The sequence below is a fragment of the Coturnix japonica genome, chromosome 1 (genome assembly GCF_001577835.2).
Source record: "Coturnix japonica isolate 7356 chromosome 1, Coturnix japonica 2.1, whole genome shotgun sequence".
In the NCBI taxonomy this organism is placed as follows: Eukaryota; Metazoa; Chordata; class Aves; order Galliformes; family Phasianidae; genus Coturnix; species Coturnix japonica.
This window is the reverse complement of record NC_029516.1, coordinates 148,913,724-148,937,193: the sequence shown is the minus strand read 5'-3', so window position 1 is coordinate 148,937,193 and position 23,470 is coordinate 148,913,724. Positions and strand designations below refer to the sequence as shown.

At 40.8% G+C, this 23,470-nt stretch overlaps 1 protein-coding gene across 5 annotated transcripts in view; it reads right to left on the bottom strand.

The window, feature by feature from the left end:
- Positions 1-21,638, bottom strand: part of AKAP11 (A-kinase anchoring protein 11) — a 35,986-nt gene extending 14,348 nt beyond the window's left edge. For 2 of the 5 annotated variants that reach the window (XM_015851732.2, XM_015851733.2), the window contains exons 1-7: positions 21,495-21,638; positions 17,868-17,975; positions 13,194-13,310; positions 9,493-9,540; positions 8,430-8,564; positions 6,400-6,664; positions 1,306-5,959 (exon numbers count right to left, since the gene is read on the bottom strand). In XM_015851732.2, the coding sequence (XP_015707218.1) occupies positions 1,306-5,959; positions 6,400-6,664; positions 8,430-8,564; positions 9,493-9,540; positions 13,194-13,310; positions 17,868-17,927 (5,279 nt within the window). In that variant the 5' untranslated portion in view covers positions 17,928-17,975; positions 21,495-21,638. Of the gene's footprint in view, positions 1-1,305; positions 5,960-6,399; positions 6,665-8,429; positions 8,565-9,492; positions 9,541-13,193; positions 13,311-17,867; positions 17,976-18,548; positions 18,592-21,494 lie in introns of all 5 variants that reach the window. The other 3 variants (XM_015851729.2, XM_015851731.2, XM_015851730.2) reach the window with 2 other exon arrangements.
- Between the last annotated feature and the right edge of the window lie 1,832 nt (positions 21,639-23,470).

Sequence of the window (23,470 nt, the reverse complement as noted above, 5' to 3'; positions counted from 1 at the left end):
CAATGTTTTGAAACTGTTCAACACAGGACAGTTTGGCTATTTCCCTCCTTGCTTTCATTACTGACAACACTTCAAAAAACACAAGTTTTTTCAGGCAAAGATATAACTTAGAATAAATTTGAATCATGCTGTAGGCATTACGGAATCACACATAATGGCCCAGGTTGGAAGAGACCTCAAGGATCATAAATCTCCAACCCCCCCGCCACAGGCAAGGCCACAAACCTCCACATTTAATACCAACCAAGAAAAACATTAGAAGAATATAACCACGTTACTTTTTTGTTTGTTACATACAGATTAAGGATCCAACCCCACTGTACAGAGACACAATATGCAAGTTACTACAATCTCCACACAGCTGGGCATTTTTAGTAACATGCCATTATTGAAAGGCTGCACAAATTAAAATGGAGCTTATTGTTTTCTGCAGACGTCCTCCCCAACCACCATCTCCAAAACCAAAAAAGTTCCACTGATGTTTATGGAGCAGAAGCTAATCTGCATGTGACATCAAACCCTGAAAAAAAGATGCGGCCTTAAGCCACATTAAGGTCCGTTTTGTTATTTGCCATGATGCCCTTCTAGAAACCAGGAGAATAAATGATTTGGCACTGCAAACAGTTGCTCCTTGTCCTGAAGTTACTGTGGCATTATTCCTCATCTACAGGCCTACTAAAAGAAACAGTAAAGTAGCCTTTGGTAAGTATACAAGAATCTGAATGTCTGTTTTTTGCCTACTGTATTACTTTTTTACAGAATAACTGCTTTCTTGTCAAGAGATTCTTTCCTTCTGATAATAAGGATGCTATCACAACATTCATAAGTAAAATATACCCTTCATACAATCAAATAATGGCCAGTCTGGACGCTACCAGATGTCCCTACTGATAATCAAAAATAAGTTACTTATATTTTTCAATACTGAAGAGGAAATACATGAAGGGAACAAATTAGAATTATTTCATGGGTCAAGCACGAATAAAACCTGAAGGGTCTCCTGTAGGTCAAAATAATAGTACTTCAAGTTGAAATAGTAAGCTCTGAATATTAAGCTGGAACACATGCATGCTGAAGTATGCAGAAATCTTTGTTTCAAGCTCCCACAGGTGGAAAACGTGTTTTTTTTCCCTTCTAGTTAAGAATCATTTGTATACCTGTATAAGAATAAAATTAAGTACTCAGAACATGCAATTTGTAATCCTAAAAGAAAACAACAATAACGAGAAACTTCTAAACGCATTAATGTTTGTATTAACAGTCCTTCTTCTTCTGGCACAGACTGCAACAAAAGAAAATTATTACCTTATATTAACTGCCTGACTGATATTAGTCATAGCTGATGTCATTATCTCAGTAGTAAGGCTTTCAGCAAAACTGACTCCATCTTGCCCAATACCACTGTCAGCAGCCACACTTGCGTAACTCAGCTCTCCCTCTGCTCTTTCAACAGGTGCAGCAACCACCTTATCAGAGGACACTGTCTTCTGTTCTACATCAACATGAATTTTAGGAATTTCAAGCTGAAAGACTCTTGGCTTTTGGCAGACACTGTCCAACCTGGAATGAAGAAAATGCCTCACTGGAATAGAGGAATCTTGCAGAGGTAAATGATGAGATACACTTTCTGTACAGTACTGATGTTCCTTCATACTGCAGCATCTACAGACAGTTCCAGAAAAAGGAGACAGTTTCTCAGTATACGAAAGCTTATCCCCATTTTTTCTGTTTTCAGCAACCTGGAGACCAGCAGATTCTAAACCCATTTCCAGAGTATCATCTGCTACTTTTCTAGCATACTGTTCTATAGCTTGAATTATGCTTTCACTGTAACCATTGTCATTCAAACTGCCCGTGCTGTGATACAGTTTATGATTTGGAGAAAAAGGCAGAAGTGTCCTAGGAAACCTTGTTTTAATAAGATCCCCTGCGATTTCCTCAAATTCAGTCTTTTTATATAGACAGGAATCTGTCAGAGATTTTGGTAAACACGCTCCTGATAGTTTCAGTTTCTTCCTGACATCATGCGTTATGCTGCAAGCAAGAGATTCTGAAAAGTGCAACAATTCCATGCATTCTGTTCTCTGTACGCTGTTACTTCTTTCGTGAGTTTGGTCTGCACAGTGATGAACGCTGCTTTTCACTTGCTGTACTGCATCTTTATTCACTGTTTTGATCAGTTCTAGTTTACCATTCACCAGTGTACTTTGCCCAGGAAATATGTTTCTGTTGCATCTCAATTTGGTTTTCCTAGCAGCCTGCCGTAGGCCTGATTTGATAGACCTGTAAGCAAGCCTGCTGGCGTACTGATCCATCAACAGTTCAGCGTTACCACCTTCTCTTTTCAAAACATGAATAATATGATCCGCATATTCATCAGTCACACTTTCACAGCTAGGGTACTTGGAAGTTAAACCTATCAAGCCTGAACCTTGTGGTACAGAAAGTACAGACAAATCTCTTTCACTAGGACACTGGTCCTGCACTGGGCCACATTCTTCTTTTGAACTATGATCTTTATCACCTTTTCTCAGATAAAGGCAATCCACTTGGCAGTTAACACGTTTCAACTTCAACAGTTTACAATGCCTTGATTTCATCATTTTTTTGGCTTCACTGATGACTTTTCCTGCCACGTCACCTGCGTAATTCCATAAAGAACTGCATGTCTCTTCTGGAGTACTTACAGATGCAGAGTACCCACAATTTTTGTTTGGCATACTCAACCAAACCTGTCTATCAGCTTCTCTTTCATTTGTTTTGGCATGTAAATGGGAAGCCGCCATTTCAGTTGCTATTGAAATTATATGACTAGATAAGTAATCTGCATACTGAACAGTTTTTTCTGAACGTTCCTCCTTCTCAGCGATCTTTTCAGAATGATCTTCATCTTCGCTACTTTCAACTTCTTCAGAAAGTGATCGCATGAGTTTCAGCATAAATTCCTCATTATCCAAAGAGTCACATTCAGTTTCAGATGAACCTGTAGCAGATGGATTGTAAGGTGTAGATGGTGGTGTTGCAGGTGCAAATTCCTTTGCTAATTCTCCCTTGAGTTTCTTAGACAGTTTTCTTAGGTTTCTCTCAGAACTAGCTTGACAGGGTACTAAAGGAGTTGGTGGGGGTGTGTCAGGTGTTACACTGTTATTTCCATCTTTGATACTTGATTTATCAACCATCTGCAAAGCATCTTCACTGCCAGACATCACCGAAGAAAAGCTATTTGTGTGCAGAAAACAATCAGCTTGCCTGTAAGTCAAAGGTCCTGATGATGCTTTTTGATTATCAAGTTTTTTGGAGGGCTTGTTTAAGTACGTCATTGAGCAGCTTCCTGTGTCAGTCATATCCTCTGGAACACGCCTAGCTAAAGTCACAGTGGAGCAAGGTGGTGGTGATTTTGAAGAAAATCTGTATCCTTTTTGCTCCTGCCAACAATCTCTAGATTCTGAAAAACACTGAACGGAATTAGTTGGAGAAAGCAATTTACATGGATTATTCAAAGGCATCTGTTGTTCAACAATTACAGAAACACTACTTTGTTTCTCAGCCTCTTGCTTCTTTATAACACATTGCTCTCTTCCATCGATATCCACATGAGTCTGTGACCCCACATGACATGATACATTTTCATTAGTGTTGCGTAGCATGGTTTTACTTTCATCCACAGATTGTTTGATGATATACTTGGACAGGTGATCTGCAAACACATTCTTGGGGAAATCTTCACTGCTATATTGCACATAAGGTTTCTTATCAACTACTTTTCTTGTTAAAAGGTCCGTATACTCTTCTACTGCTTTTGTTAGTCTAGATGAGGATATGGCTTCATAAGCTTCATTTACTATCATATCAACCATGGTTCCAGAGAAACTATTAATGTTTTTTGACCCACTTGTTAATTCTGAGTTACTCTTCATTCCAGATCTAGTAATTGTTTGTTTGGTATCATTCTGATTATGTAAGAGTGAAGGATTATTTTCTGCACTTTGACTGTGATCCGAAGTTAGGTATATATTCCTGAAAGAAGAGACTTCCTCCTCTCCTTTTCTGCTTGTAAAAAATGGCTGATTGCAGTCTTTGTATACTTTCATACTTTCATCAGAATTTGTAGCAGTGCATACTTTTGTTTTACAAGCATCAGAAGAAGCCTGATATTGACAAAGAGCTCTTCCAGCTAAAGGAACAGGTATTGAACTTACAACACCGGAGGTACAAAATAGAGCTTGATGTACTGTATATTCCTTCTTGCAATCTTGGATTGGATTCTGTCCTACCCTATCATTAAAATTAGGAAAAACTGTGGAAGTCCGCGTTGATTCTAGCATGCTTTCTGCACTCACATACTTAACGTTGTCCATAGAAACACTAATGGCTGCTTGTGTTGTGAAGGTGACATCAACCTGAGACAGTTCAATAAAAGCCTCTTGAATGACAGATTCAGACAGATCTCTGGCATATGATCTTACCACATTGTCTTCATAATAAAATGGAGAAAGCTGTGCAGCTGTAGGTGTTGATGGATACGAGAACTGGCATACTTCCATGATTCCTTCAAATACAAGTTCTTCAGCGAGGTCTGCTGCAAATCTAGCAACAGTGTTGTTAAATATTTGTTTCTTTACATGTCTCAGTTCTTTCAAAGCACCAGTAATAGCTTCACTCACCAACAAGTTTGCTAGCCCATTAATGGCACGCTCCTTCAGGGAGATTGCTCTGCGTCTTCCAATTTCATAGAAAGCCATCTGAAAGACTGAAGATGTCAACCTAGCAGCCAAATGACAAAGTGCATTGGTACATGAAGAAACACCTTTCTGCAGGTCCTTAAAAGCACTGCCCAAACTTCTTTCAACCAAGTCAGTTGCAAATTTTTGAATGCTATCCCTAATCATTGATGACTTATGTTGAGATTTTGTTTGTTTATCTGGTTCTTTGCCAGTTTTCTTTCTGAGGTCTGCAGCTTGGTCTTTTTCTTCTTTCAAAGCAATCCTCTTGCATTTGGAACCATTTCCTCCAAGTTTTGATGAAGAGTCAGATTGAAAAACAGAACCTAGTATTTCAAATGAAACACTATCAGCATATTCTGAGTAAGTATTATAAAGTGCATCATGGTGGTTTTGACTCGTCTCATCTCCACCAAGACTGATACGACATAAACATTCAGAAGAACTACAGCCCCCTAGTGGACTGAATGCCGATGACCTAATAGGGCTGAACAAGCCTCCATTCTCTTCCCCTGATGTGTTAACTGGGCGAGGGGAATCTGGGACATCAAAGACACTGCTATACGGTGATTCTGGTTTACGAGGAGTCGGTTTCATTACATTGGCTGGAAGAGTAGGACGATCAAATTTGAATTTCTGAGGATTCATTGTAACGCTTGAAGAACACAAATGTTCATGAGCAGTTCTCCTTTTCTGGCTGGGATTCCCTAAGATGGGATCCCTAATAACTTTAACTGATTTTTCTAGGGTTTGTTCTAGTTCATCAAACTGATCAAAACTATCAAAAAATTCACTAACTTCTGAGTCTGAATCCTCAATACCGTCTTTCACTACTGGAATTTTTGGCAGCTGGAGCTTTGCCTTCAAGCTTTTCTGATACCCTTCTTCATCTAAGAAGATAATGGGGCTTGGACTGGAACAATTTGATTCAGAAGATTCAGCCGGAGAGGAGGAAAACAGCGTTTTACATAAAAAATTAACACCTTGATCAGAAGGATTATATGGCTTATAGAAACTCCTTTGTATCCAAGGGTCGGAAATTGAGGTTGTAACTGAATTTTTTACTGAGGACAGATCCTTAAGTCTCAAAACATCAAACAAAGCAGAAGATCTAGCAGATGATGACTTTTGACATCCTGAACCCAGACGGATCTTTGAGTCCACAGCTTCTGAACATTGCCCAGGAATGGTCTGTGAAGCAGCATCTCGATGGCTTCGAGAAGTAGAGCTGCATGTCCCTGAGGAGGAAAAAATATTAACTGCTTTTAAAACAAGAACTTACAATGAAACCACACTAGGGACAGGTTTTAACAGCAATGGCTGGATTTAATTTTACAATACAATAACTTACCTTTCTTAATTGAAGCAATGTTACATTTTTTCCCAAAACCCTATTATACTACTCACTGAAATTCATGAACCTGTGTACTTTTTAAGCACATAAAGTAGAAGATTCTATCTCATTTGCATCTGACATGAAGATTAGAATCTTTGGTTTATGACTTAATAAGCTGTTGTGAAAAGAACAGCAACAAATTTCATTTAGAATTGTATAAAATGACTTCATTAAACACAAACATTAAAAAACAACACTACTGATCGCTCACACTTATTTTCTTATGAAATCCTGACAGCCTAAATATCAATTAACAATTTCTACAAGTCTGTAAGTACTTACCAACACTTTGCATCTTTGAAGGCTCATCTTCATCTAACTGCTCAAAAGCAGTGACAAAATCATCTTCAATTGAAGAAACGGACTGATTAGTATCATCATCCTCTGCCCGGGATGTTTCTGTTCGATGTTTTTGCAGGGAGTTTATTTCAACTGTGTGTCTTACACCCATGGTATACTTGCTCAGCAAGGTAAATACATAATCTGCTTTGATCTTTGGGAATGAAGGAGTCAGTCGCATCACACAAAGCACTTCAGGAAGCTGGTTCTTGAAAACGAGAAAAAAGAAAACAAAAGAAGTCCTGAAACAATCCCAACTGTCAGAAATGACAAAGGATTCACAGAATCACAGAATGACGTGGGTTGGAAGGGACCTCAAGAATCATGAAGCTCCAATCCCCCTTCATGGCAGGGCAACCAAACTTCTATGTTTACTAGATCAGGTTGCCCAGGGCCCCATCCAACCTGGCCTTGAACACCTCCAGGAATGGGGCATCCACAATCTGTTCTATCACCTCACCACTCTCATAGTAAAGAACTTCTCCCTGACATCTAAGCTAAATCTTCCTTCTTTCAACTTAAAACCATTTTCCCTTGTTCTGCAATTATCGGCCCTTTCAAAGAGTTTACTCCCCTCCTGATTATAGGTTTCCTTCAGGTACTGAAAGGCTGCAATGAGGTCACCCCGCAGTCTTCTTTTCTCCAAGCTGAACAAGCCCAGCTCATTCCTTCAATTCCTTCAGGTTGTATTTTAACCTGGCAGATGGCTAAGCACCATAGTTGCTTGCTCACTCCCCCTGCTTCCCAGTGGGATAGAGTAGAGAATCAGGAGAAAAAAAGTAGAACTCGTGGGTTGAAATAAAGCTATTTACTAAGATAGAGAAAAAGAAATGGATAATAGTTATGAATTTATATATAAAAGTATATATACATATAGATATACATATATGAATGCATATAACAAGTGATATGCAAGCAACTGCTCACCACCCCCTGCCTTATGCCCACCATGCCCAAGCAGCAGAAGTGCACAGAATAAACTCCTGCCCCCTTCAAAGCTCCTTCTGCTTGATTTTATATGGTATGGAATATCCTTTTGGCCTGTTTAAATCAGCTGACCTAATTCTGTTCCCTCAGAACTCCTTGGACCCTTCACTGGGAATGGCCTTGGTTCTGTACAACACTGCTTAGCAGCAACTATAAATATCAGTGTGTTATCAACATTGCTCTTCTCCTAGAACCAAAACATAGCATCATACCAGGCACTCTGAAGAAAACGGTTCTGTCCCAGATGAAATTGACACACAATTTAATCAACAGTAAAGAATTCAGAATTTTTTAAAAGAAAATAAATGTATAGAGCAATAGTTAAAATTACCTACCCATTTTAATGAATTCTTCATTTGAATATATTCTTGCAATAAACCAAAAAAGACTGTACAGCACAATTCTGACAATACGTACGCATGAAACTATTTAAAAAACACAATTTCAAAGCCTGTTTGTATTGAACAGTACTTCACTTTATAGGATACTTGTTTCTTCAAGATTTTATAATGCCATTTGATTTAACGTGCAAGTCAACATAACTGAAAGTTTTTTGCTTTGACAACACTTGCAACTGGAAAAGAACCAACTGACTTTTATGAGGACCTGATATTCTCGTAATTTCTTGGCAGCTTTGTTTCAATGAAGACAGTCTGCAGAAGACAGAAGCCATATTTGAGCAGAGCTGAGATGGGCAATTTGACAGGTTTCATCTTCTTTCCAAATTGGCAGTGAAAGGGACAATGGTTGAGCAGAAGGATGCAATCAGCATCAAAGTATCTGCACTACTAGTATAGCTTTTAACTTGAAAGCAACAAGCTTAGGGATTTTCTAATATTCATTTTAAACAAAAAATGCAATACAGAACACTAATACTAGTGTAACCCCAAAATACAAGCAAATCAAGCTGCAGTATTACCAAACTCTTTAAGAGGCCAAATATAAAGCTTCTGTGCATCAGACACGCAACACAACAAAACAATTACCTGGTTTTTCATGACACAGGGTTTTGTCAAGGTTTTCTTTACATCTTTTAGAAAAATAACCTCATTTTCTTTTAGTTTGCACAACTGAAGTGATTTCAGAACATCTGGAAGTTCTACAGAAACAGCTGACAGCTCCTGGTTTTAACATAGGAACAGATTGAGAATACAAAGTGAGAGAAACAAAAGTGAATGAAAATGAACAGTTGCAGTTTGTTGCTTCATTTTACATCTCATATCCCTTCAAACAGCTGCTAATTTTGATAAAGTTTCTCTTTTATCCCTTATTTATTAACTCATCCACCACTTACTCTCTCGAACTCAACTATAAAGCTCATTTCCACTATCAATCTGCACATCTAACCTGCTCTTCCACCCGAAGAATGAGCATGATCTTAATCACAGAATCATAGATTATGGAAAATACAGAACAAGTTTGTGACATGATTTATTTATGTATTTAAATCCTAATGCTACAGATCTACACTGTACGGAGCAAGTCTTGATAAACCTGCTCAGCCTAATTTCACCTAACCATATGATCAAACTTAATATACCATATTAAGACCCATACTTAAAAGAACTTTTAATACTATTACCATTTTATTTATTAGCAACACTGATACAATGATGAACACAAAGGGGCTCTTAATTTTTAAACATCAGTAAACTCTACCAAAATCGTGACTACAAAGTGTTAAGTAGCACTGTAAACACATGAGTTATATGTAAACCTCACAAGAGAATTACAACCTTAACTTCTTTAAGTTATTTGACAACCCCATTAATAAGCTATGTTTCCCTTTTTAAATATTGCCTCATCCAACTCTTCAAAATAACAGCAATTTCACAGCTAGTAGTAAACGCAGCACTCTATTAATAAGTACAACTATTAAGAAGGTAATGAAGAAAAAATATTGATATGTTTTAAGAAAACGGAGAAAAAAAAATAAACCAAATGGGTTAAGTATGCAATGAGTACAAATACAAAGATAAATCTATGTAATACTTACAAGAAATAACTAGTGCTTAAGAATATTTTCCAATCTATATAGATATACTATACCTGCAGATGAGCAGTACCCATCTCTTCAGCAAAACCTATGAATGTAACCTGTAGAATAAAAACATGAACATACTGAAACTCAGAAAAGAATTTTGTAGTTTTCTGTAGAACTTCTAGCTCATAACATTTCTACCATAAATCTTCATTCTGCCACACAAAACTCACATATTAAGGTAGTACAGCTTTCCCAATAAATACTGCTTACACATATGCTTTATGGTATTTGACTTTTGAAAGACCAGACTAAGGTGCACATACAACTTATAAAACCCACTATGTTCTTTTTATAGGGATCTATTTGCTTGCTGAAATTTATCAACACACATACATCCCATTAAGTCTGTTAAAATAAACATGATTTTGCAAGGATCAATGCTTCAAGCTGGACATGCATAAACCCATCTGAAATCTGTCCGTGCTAACAAACTATGACATGTTTGGATATACTGAAGAGATCACAACGCTAACACAGACAATTTACCAAGTAAATTGATTAGCCTCAGGCCAAAACACAGCAGATGAAACTGCTGTCTGAATGCCATATCCAAGTAGACAGACCCCTAAAGTAAAAGGATTAGAGTATCCAGGCTCTAAGAAGGTCTTGTCAGGCTCAAGAACCTGCTATATGTCTGAAATGCCAACTATATTATGGGTTTGGGGACTTGTGGACAGGGTGGTATTTTATTGCTTTCTGCTGTATTTAGAGGCATCTCATTTCATTCAACACTAACAGATTAAAGGCATTAAGTATTTTGTCTTATCACCATTTTTTGGCATCAGCTTATGTTCTGCTTTACATTCAACTATTAAAACTTTGTTTCAGATGTCAGATCTCCTCATTTTCATTTAATATTCCCCTAATGACTAATCAGTTGGTTAACTGAATGCTACTAAAAATACATGGCTTTTATTTTCAAAACAAGGTTGTAAGAACTGGAGCACAAATATTAAAACATCCATTGATGTGAGAAGAGTATAAGGAAGCTTCTAGGCTAAGTAAGGATGGGGTCAAGAAAGCCAAGGCTCATCATGAACTAAACTTCGCAAGAAGTGCCAAGAATAAGGAAGTCTTCAACAGGTACCTCAACCAGAAAAGAAAGGTCCGGGAGGACGTATACCCCCTAGTGAGTGACACAGGCAAGCTGGTAACAACAGGCAAGGAGAAGGCTGAGGTACTTTTTGTCCTGGTCTTCTCTTATAACTGCTTGTCACACAGCCCTCAAATCTTTGGTTTGGAATGAGAGGGACTGGGGAAGCAAGATCCCTCCCACTGTTAGCAAAGATCGTGTTTGTGACCACCTGAGGAACTTGAACATCCACAACTCATTGGGTCCCAATGAGATGCATCCCAGAGTCCTGAGTGAATTAGCTGATGTAGTCACCAAGCCACTTTCAATGATATTTGAAAAACCACGGCAATGAGGTGAAGTCACTGGTGGGTAGAAAAAGGCAGCATCACACCCATTTTTAAGAAGGGTAAAAAGGATGACCCCAGGAACTACCAACCTGTCAGTCTCACCTCTGTGCCAGGAAAGATCATGGAGCAGATCCTTCTGGAAGCTATGCTAAGGCATATGGAAGACAGGGAGGTGATATAGGAGAACCAGCATGGCTTCACCAAGTGTAATTCTGCTTGACCAAACTAATGGCCTTTCACGATGGTGCTATTGCATCAATAGGCAAGGGAAGTGCCACCAATGTCACCTGTTCAGACTTCAGTAAGGCCTCTGACACAGTACCCCACAACATCCCTCTCTGCAAATTGGAAAGATATGGATTTGATGTGTGGATTGTCCAATGGACAAAGAAGTGGATGCAGGATCAAGTCCAGAGAGTGGTGGTCAACGGCTCAATGCCTGGATTGAGATCAGAGCTGAGTAGTGTCCCACAAGAGTCAGTGCTTCGACTGTCACTCTTTAATCTTGATCAGTGACAGTGACAGTGGGGTTGAGTGCACCCTCAGCAAAGTTTGCTGATGACACCAGCCTGTGGGGTGCAGTCAATGAACTGGCTGCCCAGAAATGTGGTTGATACCCCATCCCTGGAGACACTCGAGGTCAAGGCTGGATGAGGTCTGAGCTTTTGATCTAGCTGTAAGTTTCCCTGTTCACTGCAGGGGAGCTGGCCAAGATGACCTTTAAAGGTCCCTTCCAACTCCACAGATCCTACAATTCTATGTTTGGAGTTAAAGTTGATATGTCTGGGATTCAATTATTTCAGAGCACTATGCAACTGAGTGAGTGTTTTTTAAGTATTCGGGTTACAGTTCACAGTAAGGCTGTGCTAGTGAGATGCTTCTCATGCCTAAAACCAGCAAAGAACACCTCTGTGTTTATATTCACTTACTAACTGGATCAGCAGCTCACCCGTGCATACAGAGAAACTAGGAAGGAGCTATAAAAACAAATGGCTGAAAAACAATTGTTTTGTACTGTACCTGAGTTTTGAATAAGCACATTTTTTTCTTCCACGCATGCAAACAAAAAACCTTTCAAACTGAAATCTTGCTAAAATATTAAAAATTCTGACTTCTTTCAGGTGGTACCACACAACTACTTTGGCTTCCACAAAATGTTTTCTTGTTTGCATCCATGATCTTTATTTCAATAACAACAAAATCCTAAATTAAACAAAATTTTTGCAGTAGCATTCTAAATGGCTCTTAGCAAATCACAGTTCTCCAGCATCATGTTCACTGTTCTATTAAGTGATCCTTTTTCAGTGACATATCCTTAAGCTCCTACATCTTTTATGCATACAGTATCTGGAGATACCTTTCAATTCCAACACCTCATCTGCACAACACCTACTGTATGAAGAGAAGAGGCCTAACAGTTTAAAGACTTGGAGGAAAAACATTTCTTTGAAGAATGTTTTGGGAGGCTTTAGGATATGTTGATGTTAGGATGTGTTTTTAGTGGGTGTATGCTCTTCCTACAGGTCCTTTCCTCTTCCTCAAATTAATGATTACCAACCTTTACCTCTCCCAAATAATATTTTGCCATCAAAGAAACTGATGAGGCTACTCATTTCAGTCTCAATTACAACATCTAGATTTCACAGTCTCCAGTTTTCACAAAAATAAAATACCTTTAAGACTTGAAACTAGTGCAGACATTTAAATTGTTGGTGGTTAGGCTGATCAAACAGATCTAGTCATCTTCACAGTTCAAGATTGCCCAAGATACCCCTGAATTCTTTCTGGGTCTACCTTTCTTTTTCCCTCAGCAGATTTTGTTCAGCTTTTGGCCCATATGTATTCATGTCATAGAAGCCCTGATCTGCAATGCTGGAGCTTTACCTTTTAGTGCTGAGCACAAGGAAATACAAGCAGTCTATTAGCTTTCATCTTCAGACTTAAGACCAAAATGTTCTGCTAGTCAAGGTACTATCCATACAACTTGAACAGAGGAGTGCACACAAATGCTGAGCATCCAATTACGCAATTCCTACAAAATCATTTATCTACACATCTTGTTATTTAGTTTCACAATTAAACTAAGCAGAGAAACCTCATCTTGAACTGTTATGGTTTTTTTTCAGGACTTCAAAGGCTAAATGCAAGAATGGCAACACAGGGCAATGAATTAACTGTCAGTACGTTGCAACAGTGTTCACATTTACTATCCTGCCTGCTACAAGCTAAATCATCTTGCATCATAGCCAAAAAACATATACAAAAAAGTCAGGTTATGCCAAACCTCAATAAAATTATCTTGTTCTTCCTGACTTAAACATTCTTCTGCTGATACACTGCATAACTCTTTCCTGCTGTGCAGCAGTGACTTCATAGAGTGCAGTACGCCTTCACCAAAGCTCTGAAAAACAATGGGAAAAGACAAAAAGTTATTTTCAGTTTTGAATAAAGAGCCTATTCTAAGCCCCCTCCTTGATTTCCTTATTCTAAGTACAGTTTCAAACAAATCTGCATATCAATCACCAAGTTTAAAGACTAAATTCTGTGTTCTGAAGTAAACACATAAGCTATTTCCTTCAAGAAATAATTTTTTTTTCCAAAGCAAGCTGACCATGCTGTACTTAAGAAAAAAAAGACCGTAGAATCACAGAATGGCCTGGATTGAAAAGAACCACAATGATCATTTGGTTTGAAAAGAACCACAATGATCATTTGGTTTCAACCCTCCTGCTATGTTCAGGGTCACCAACCACCAGACCAGGTTGCCCAGAGCCACATCCAGCCTGGCCTTGAATGCCTCTTCCAGGGATGGGGCATCCACAGCCTCCTTGGGCAACCTGTTCCAGTGTGTCACCACCTCTGAGTGAAAAACTTCCTCCTAAAAGATCCTAAGATCTAAGAAAGTTCAGATTTGGGAAAAAAAGAAAGATGAATCCAAGAAGAAATTTAAAGGCCCACCCACTCTATGCATCAGAGCCTGCATATGGAACTTTTCCATCAGGTTTTCCTTAAAAAGCAAGAAAAGCTAATTTAGCCATGAAATGTTATTGAGGTGGCTTCAACAGTCATAGGGAAAGAAAACAAATCAAGGTGAAAAAATAAATAAAAAAATAATCAAACAAACAACCCTCTACATATCTTCTTTATCCATTCTATAAAAAAAATAATAAAATAAAAATTAAAAAATTTAATTCCTTGTAATTATTTCTTGTAACATCTTCTCCTTTTGGTTTTTAAAATTGCTGTCCTCTACCGAGTGAAAAGGTTAAGAAGTATAAATGAAATTATGATTTGGTTACGCATTGTTAACCCAGTTATTTATTCTCCATCTGACTACCCTGTAAAAAGTTAGGTGAGAAATGTATCAAACTTAAGCTATTTCAAATCTGCACAGCTTCTTAAACAACAGCGGAAGCACCAGAAAACCAAATCTAGTGAGGGAAAGCTTTGCATTTCTCACAGTCCCACAGCAAAAGTAATCCCTTTATGGTAAAAGCTGATCTTGCTTATCATAATTAAGGCTCTGGAAAGAGCTGTTTTTCTTAAAAACAATGGCAGTAAGTACTAACATATTGGAAGCCTAACTGGTACTATCAGCGTTATCATGCTTGTGCTCGTAGCAATATAAAATTAGGAAAGCATTTTTAAAATAATAAGACAAAAAACAAAACTTAAGACCTCTGGAATTACCAAAACAAATCTCAGAATGTTTGCAAGCAAGGTTGGGATTACTAGATTTACAGCAAAGGCCAAGTAACACTGAAGCAGACAAAACAGCCATGTTTACAGACAAGAATGAACCAGTAACCGAAATAATCTGATGTACATTTAGGGCAGCCTGGAGGTCATTCAAATAATCCCTACCTTTGTCTATAACTTTCTCCCCACGTATTAAAATGCAGTTACTGTGTTACATATGTATCTTTATACTTCCCAAGGTATGCAAACAATGTTTCTGATCCTCCAGATCATCCAGACTTACCAGGTGGCTGCAATGCTTGATTAAAAGGAGAGCAGCATATACAGGAAGCTCAAGGTGAGAGCAGTTTAAAATGCAAACATATGAAGTGCAAGGTTACAGCCTTAAAAACTAATAATGAAATAGAACTGTGAAGTCGCATCCGGGAAACAAGAGATGTGACTTTGCTTCTTCATCATGATAGTGAAGCAAACAATCAGCACGATACAGCACTGAAAATAGCAAACGTGGCCCCATCCTTTAGCAGGATAACTGACATAACTGGAGTCGCTGAGTGCATCCTCTGTAATTGCACATACCATATCATCCACATGTGAAAAGAAGATTAACTTGCAACAAGCACAGAAAGGAGGACTATGAAGGATAATCACTGAACGCAGAGGCTTTCATACAAAAGCAGACTAAACCTTTGGCTTACCATTTTGTTTTCATTTCCCCACATAATGTGAGAGAAAACTTCCTATCCAATAGGCAATGAAAGCAATTCAACCACACTGAATTAAACTGAAAACCAAAAGGCAGCCAGTTTTCAAGATCAGCACACAGAATCACAGAATGACCCGAGTTGGAAGGGACCTCAAGGATCATGTAGTTCCAACCCCCCTGCCTGGCAGGGCCACCAAACATACACATTTACTAGATCAGGTTGCCCAGGGCCCCGTCCAACCTGGTCTTGAACACCTCCAAGGACGGGGCATCCACAACCTCCCTGGGCAGCCTGTTCCAGGGCCTAACCACTCTCCTAGTGAAGAACTTCCCCCTAACATCCAACCTAAATCTTCCCTCTTTCAACTTAAAACCATTTCCCCATGTCCTGGTATCGTCAGCCCTTTCGAAGAGTTTACTCCCCTCCTGGGTGTAGGTTCCCTTCAGGTATTGAAAGGCTGCAATGAGGTCACCCCGCAACCTTCTCTTCTCCAGGCTGAACAAGCCCAACTCCCTCAGCCTGTCCTCATAGGGGAGGTGCTCCAGCCTCCTGATCATCTTCATGTCCCTCCTCTGGACACTTTCCAAAATCTCCATGTCTTTCTTGTTCTGAGGGCTCCACACCTGGACACAGTACAACAGATGGGGCCTCACAAGAGCCGAGTAGAGAGGGACAATCACCTCCCTATCCCTGCTGACCACCCCTCTCCTGACAGAGCCCAGGATCCCTTTTGCTTTTTTCTGCAAGACACCTAAGAGCTTGTGCTGCTAGAATCACACAGTTCAGAATGTTTAACGACAATTAACAGAGCAGTTCACAAAACCACTGCTTTTAGGCAACCATTCCAATCAATAAAGAATCACTGTAATTATTAGAAAGATGTTTCTGCAATGCAAAAACCAATAAACCTACAGGATTTATGACTGACTTTGGTTTTGGTTAGCGATGTGTGGGCTTTTTTCTAATTGAAGAGGGAAATGGTGAGGTTGGATGTTAGGAAAAATCTATATGAAAGAGCGGTCAGGCAGTGGAATGGGCTGCACAGGGAGGTGGTGGAGTCACCATCCTTGGAAGTCTTCAAGAAACATTTAAATGCTGTACTTATGAATGTGGTTTAGTCACACAATCACAGAATTATCAAGGTTGGAAAACCTAGAAGATCATCTAGTCCAACCATTACCAATACTCCCCAGCTAAATCATATTCCTCAACACAACATCCAAATGTTTCTTGAACACTCCCATGGTTGGTGACTCCACCACCTCCCTGGGCAGTGCATTCCAATGCCTGACTACCCTTTCTGAAAAGTAATACTTCCTAATGTTCAGTCTGAATCTCCCCTGGCGCAGCTTAAAACCATTCCTTCTAGTTCTATCATCAATTATACGAGAGAAGAGGCCAACCCCCAGCTCACTACAACCTCCCTTCAGGAAGTTATAGAGAGCTATAAGGTCTCCCCTGAACCTCCTCTTCTCCAGGCTGAACAATCCTAGCTCCCTCAGCCACTCCTCATACGCCCTGTGCTCCAGACACTTAGTGGGGAAATACTGGTGATAGCTGGATGGTGGGACTGAATGATCTTTGAGGGCCTTTTCCAACCTTGGTGATTCTATGATAAAAACAAATAGGAGATTAATAACATCCTCTAAAATGCACTTCATGACAAAGCTAAGGATGTATGTTGTCAAACAACTACTTTAACTTTACATAAATCAATAAATAATTGTATATGTTGTGTCTTATAGCTAAAAGATAGCCTATAATTATAAACTGCCTAATGCAAAGCAATTATCATTCTGAATTTGAAACTGATGAACTGCCTGACACTCATATAACGCTCATCCTTACTCTCATGCTGTTTCTACAGGATCTATAGTGCATGTACCATCCCATAAGAAAGAAAAATGTGTTTTATGGAATAAAAGTAATGCAATTTCTAGGCAACAAAATTACTCCTTGCATAGTTTCTCCTCTTCAGTGCTGCACACACCTGTAAGTCAGGGAAGAGTCAGAGAAGATCCAGAAAAACACTCATCTGCATTTGACTACTCTGAGAAATACAGAATAATGGAATAGTTTGGGATGGAAGGGACCTTTAAGATCACGTAGTTCCAACCCCCTGCTACAGGCAGGGACACCTCCCTAAAGAGCAGGTTGCTCACAGCCCCATCCAGCCTGGCCTTGAGTGCTTCCAGGCATGGGGCATCCACAGCCTCTTTGGTAACTGGATAAATCAGTTTCTTACTTCAGGGTAAACTGCAATGTAATACTTTCACTGAGGAAGCTGTAGTTTATTCCTCCAAACCGAGGGGATAAAATTGAAAGGAACAAATAAACACATTTGGAAAAGAAAAATGATCCTTCACAAGTGCTTCAACAGACTATTTTTCAACAAAGCACTGCCCAGAAATTCATGTAAACCTAAGAATAAGCCAGATTAAAAAGAAAAGATCTAAAAATAAACCTAAAAGTTTGCTTAGTTTTATTATCAGAATTGCTGCAGTAAGGATTCAAAAATCTATCAAATTATTATTATTTTTTAATATAATTACCTTTTTCGTGGATATTCTCGGTTTCGTTCGAGTGCTCTGAGCCCTTGTGTAGACATCCATGACTTTATCAATCTCAGTGTTCGATGAAACAAATCAGCTCAAAAATACCTACAAAAACATTCATAGATTAATTTTCTTCCCCCGATTTGTTAGCATGCATTCTGAAAACACAAAGAAAAACACAAAACAAAGCAAGAACTGATAAAAATAAAGCATTTTCAAGCTAAGATTTAAGCAGCACATTGTCCAGACTGTTGTTGAAAAAGCAAAAAAAAACCACACAACCACACCAAGCCTTGTTAACCTTGGTGATTCTATGATTCTATTGTTGAGGGACATGGTTTAGTGGGAGCTATTAGTAACAGGTGAACGGTTGGTCTGGATGATCTTTTAGGTCTTTTCCAACCTTGGTGATACTATGATTCTAAGCCATCAGAGCACAGGTTTTCTTTGCAGAGCTGACCAGCTTGGTTTTCTTCATCTCATCTCAAGCACATCTTTAGTCTTTATACAGGAACAAGCACAGGTTTGTGCTTAAGGACATGTAATTTAAATGAGAGCAGCAATAATGACATGTGGCCATTATATTTTTCATCTTCTCTTCCCTGTCAACAACTGTAAGATACGAAGTCTCCTCAAGCATATAACAATGAAGAGCATGTGTATATATTCACATTTCACCTTAACTTCTGCTTTCCTTCATAAGGATGAACTTGCCAGAACCCTCAAAAAAAAAAAAAAAAAAAAAAAAGAAGTTACACGTTACACTCAAACTGCAACACAATAACAAGAAAGAAGAAGGAAAAAAAAAAAGCCAAACCACTTCACTTGTTCCTGCTGCTCTATCTTAGCTGGCTAATCTGTCTGGTTAATCTAATCACATCAGGGAAATACCCTTATAGACATCCTTGTCCTCAGAACAGCCATCTGTGGAAAAGCTGGTTTTACAGTGGGCTGAATACAAGTGCCCCAGCTCTGCCATATGAGGACTGAGTGGTGAGGTCCTGGAACAGGCTGCCCAGGGAGGTTGTGGATGCCCCGTCCTTGGAGGTGTTCAAGACCAGGTTGGATGGGGCCCTGGGCAACCTGATCTAGTAAATGTGTATGTTTGGTGGCCCTGCCAGGCAGGGGGGTTGAAACTACATGATCCTTGAGGTCCCTTCCAACCCAGGTCATTCTGTGAAGCTTACAACAGTTTTAACAAAACCCAACAGAAAAATCATGAGGATGACTCTATAACCATGCAGATTTCAGCAGTACCTACTCATGTAGAGCAGCTTACAGGTACACTATCTTTGGGCAACAGGTTAAGTATTTTCCTATGGCATCAGCTAGAAAATGCTAGAGATCCTAGCACACTGAGCTACCTGCAGTGTCATACACCTCATGGAAGCAACAGCCTTATAAGTTACAGCACTAAGATGCAGGAAGATGCTGAGGACCAACTGTAGCACTTGACCCCTGACACAACACCACAACCATTTCATCTTGTCTGCACCCTGTCCTTCAGTATCTGTACCATACAGGTTCTCCCCACCACATGGGGTACACTGCATTTCTGTGTCACTCATTTCCATTTGTCCAGCAATACAACACAGAAGAGACCTAAAGCTGAAGATGGATAAAATTATTTTGTTGGCTAAAATACCCAAACTTAAGAACTAACCAGAAAGCAAACGGGATCCTGGGCTCCATCAGGAGAGGGGAGGCCAGTAGGGATAGGAAGGTGTTTATCCCTCTCTACTCTGCTCTTGTGAGGCCCCATCTGGAGTACTGTGTCCTGGTATGGAGCCCTCAGTACAAGAAAGACATAGAGATGTTGGAGAGGGTCCAGAGAAGGGCCACGAAGATGGTCAAGGGGCTGGAGCACCTCCCCTATGAGGACAGGCTGAGGGAGCTGGGCTTGTTCAGCCTGGAGAAAAGAAGGCTGTGGAGTGACCTCATTGCCTTTCAGTACCTGAAGGGTAGCTATAATCAGGAGGGGTGTAAACTCTTTGAAAGGGCCGATAATAGTAGGACAAGGGGAAACAGTTTTAAGTTGAAAGAGGGTAGATTTAGGTTAGATGTCAGGGGGAAGTCTACTAGGAGAGTGGTGAGGAACAGGCTTCCCAGGGACACTGTGGATGCCCCATCCCTGGAGGTATTCAATGCCAGGATGGATGGGGCCCTGGGCAACCTGATCTAGTAAACGTGGAAATTTGGTGGCCCTGCCATGAAGGGGGATTAGAGCTTCGTGATCCTTGAAGTCCCTTCCAACCCGGGTCATTCTGTGATCTGTGCAATTCTGTGAAGGAAGTGAAAGCACTGACAGTCAAAATAGCCTGGAAATAGTTAGTATCTTGAGAAAACAAAATGCTACTTTCTTTTTTTCTAATGATTTATCACTTTCACTAACTGGGTTGGCAGTCCTGAAAGAGTCCATAAGAATGACAAGCTGTCTCAACCACAGCTACGTTCACACTAAGCAGAGGGAGGTAAATGAATCCGTCAGGTCGAGTAACATGTTCCATCACTACACTATTTCCACTAAAGAATCAATAGATAATGAGATATTACAAGGGATCAATCAAGATGGCAAAATTCAACCACCAGGCCTCAAAAAAATCACCCTGCCTGCCAATCAAGAAATTGACCCAAATGGAACCAATTCTCAATACACTTAATGCATGACCAGCAGGTCAAGGGAGGAGATTCTGCATCTCTACTCTGCGACCCTGCCTGGAGTACTGCATCCAGTTCTGGAGCCTCCAGCACAAGAAGGACGTGGATGTGTCAGATCAGGTCCAGAGGAGGGCCATAAGGATAATCAGAGGGCTGGAACACCTCAGCAATGAGGACAGGCTGAGAGAGATTGGGCTGTTCAGCCTGGAGAAGAAAAGGATAAAGGATCTAGAGTGACTCTATAATGGCCTTCCAGTACCTGAAGGGTCACAAAACCACAGAATGACCCGGGTTGGAAGGGGCCTCAAGGATCATGTAGTTCCAACCCCCCTGCCTGGCAGGGCCACCAAACATACACATTTACTAGATCAGGTTGCCCAGGGCCCCGTCCAACCTGGTCTTGAACACCTCCAAGGACTGGGCATCCACAACCTCCCTGGGCAGCCTGTTCCAGGGCCTAACCACTCTCCTAGTGAAGAACTTCTCCAAAACCAAACAGACCTACAAAAACAAAATAAAAAAGAAGGGGGGGGAGGAGGGAACAATTGACCTTTCTTATAAAGCCTCTCAAAAGAGCCAGGGAAGTAAACAAGCCGCGTCTGTCATAACACTCATGGTTAGGAAGAGTAGATCGGGGGTCCACTTTATGAAAGCCCACAGCGCAATCCCCATGAGAGGCACAGCTGCCGCCGGGCCCCGCACCACCCCGCACCGCAGGCCTCCCCCTCGCACCCCGCTCTGTTTGCGGGCTCCGTGCCCGCCGCGCCGCCCCAGGCCACGCAGAGAGGAGCCAGCTCCCCCTCCTCCCTCAGGGCAGGGCCGGAGCATCCTCCGGGAGCGAAGGAACGAGCCACCTGTGGCGGCTGCCAAGCCAGAAGGCGGCGCCCCGGAGTCAGCGCTGACCCGCCGGAATCGACAGGCCCCCCGCTGTATTCTATAAGAGAAGAAGAGTGGGCGGCCCAGTACCTGAACGCTTCACTCAGCGTCCTCCGCCCGCCGCCATTTCTCCTCCTGGAGCAGCGGAGCAGCCGCCTCCAGCCCCGTCACCGCCGCAGCGCCCGGTCGCTCTCGCGACGCTTCCCCCTCCACCTCCGGAGGCGGGCGGGGATCATGTGGTACCGCCCGCCCCGCCTCCTGTGTGGGGTTGTGTGCCGCCCCACAGGGTGGGAGGTGTAAACTCTTCAAAACGCTTCGGTTTTCATGAAAAAAAAGCCCTAAAATGTCTGTAAAGAGGCTTTTGTTGTTACATACCGACTTGCCCAAACGAAGGAGATCTGGAAGCAAATGTCAACATGACGAAGCATGCTTCAGAAACAATTCTGAGCCTATTTATTCCCTTTGTTCTGTAATTCCCTGTAGGCCGTTCAGAATAATGAGTTCCTATGGCTTCCTGCCAAAGCCATGGAAAAAAAAAAAAAAAAAAGATATCAGATTTTAGCCTTTGTCAGGAAACTGTGTAACACAGCCCACAGCACGTCAAAAAACATGTTTGTACAATGACAAAGATGGAGATGGCTTTGAGGTTCTGAGGTGCTTTACATATCATTCTTTCACAAGTTTTAAGTATTGCGTATGCGCAAGAAACTTGGCTGGTCAGCCAACACAGCATAAAATGTGTATTAACGATGGAGAAATAAATAGAATATCTGTTTTGGGGCTCTAGTGTTTTGTGCTGTGTATGACATGCTTTACACTGTGCAGTTCTGTATTTTTCAGGGCTGTGTCTCTCTGTCTGTGCCACTGGCCCAGCTGAGAAGAAGGATGGTGGCCTTCAAATACTTGGAGTGCATAAACAGGAGGGGCAACAGCTGTTTACGAGGGTAGATATTGATAGGACAAGGGGGAATGGTTTTAAACCGAGTTGGGAGGTTTAGGTTAGAGATTAGGAGGAAGTTTTTCACTCGGAGGCTGGTAACACACTGGAACAGGTTGCCCAAGGAGGCTGTGGATGCCCCATCCCTGGAGGCATTCAAGGCCAGGCTGGATGTGGCTCTGGGCAGCCTGGTCTGGTGGCAGGGATGAATGTATGTGGGGTCAGGGTGAGCAGAATCAGGGCCAGTCAGGATTTCAGCCCTCAGGGTAGGATCAGACCCCATCAAAACATCAGATGGAGCTGGCTGGAGATGGCTGTGCACTCACAATGAGCTTGGTGTTATTTTTTCTCAAAACAAACAAACAAACACCAAAAACTAAGGCTTATGTAATGAGAACTCATGATATAATTTCAGGAATGATTTTTGGTGCCTCATCCATTTATAACATCAGCTTCTGCCCCCCCAGCTCTGCTACCTGCTTTTACATCTGCACTGTTTCTGATCCGTGCCAGCGTGAACATTTGTGAAATCAAGCAGTAAATGAGATTGAACTGGGAAGACCAGAAAACAGCCTGCTTTCCTTCCCGTTTGCTGATCCAGTTCACTAACATAATACATGTGTCAGCGTGGCACTGGGGATAGCACAGAGACAACTGAGAACAGAAACAGCTCAAATTGGCTTTCTCTGCCACCAACCCCGTACCCATGTGTTGGCTTATGTTGCCATTTAAACCCTGCTCACTGTCTCCTTGAAAACACACTTGTCTCACCTACCCACAACAAAGCTGGAACTCTTCATCTGAGTGCATTCTTTCATTAGTCATCCTGACAGGAATCTTACACCTATGCTGAACCATGGCATTTGTCTCTGACAAGCAGCTTCAGCTTATGGCATTATGGTATAATGATTTCTTTGGACTGTTTCTCTAACCTGCTGTTTCCAGTGGTATGCCTGAGCATCAATTTTCATTTGGGTGCTTGTGGATATTTTTAAGCTTTAAACAGTGAAACTAATTATCTTTGGACATATATAAAACTGTGTTGCTCTATTATTATTCTTCATTTCCCAGGAGTTTTATCTATAACCTACATAGATCATCTTCCAAAACAATATGCTTAAAAGGAGTC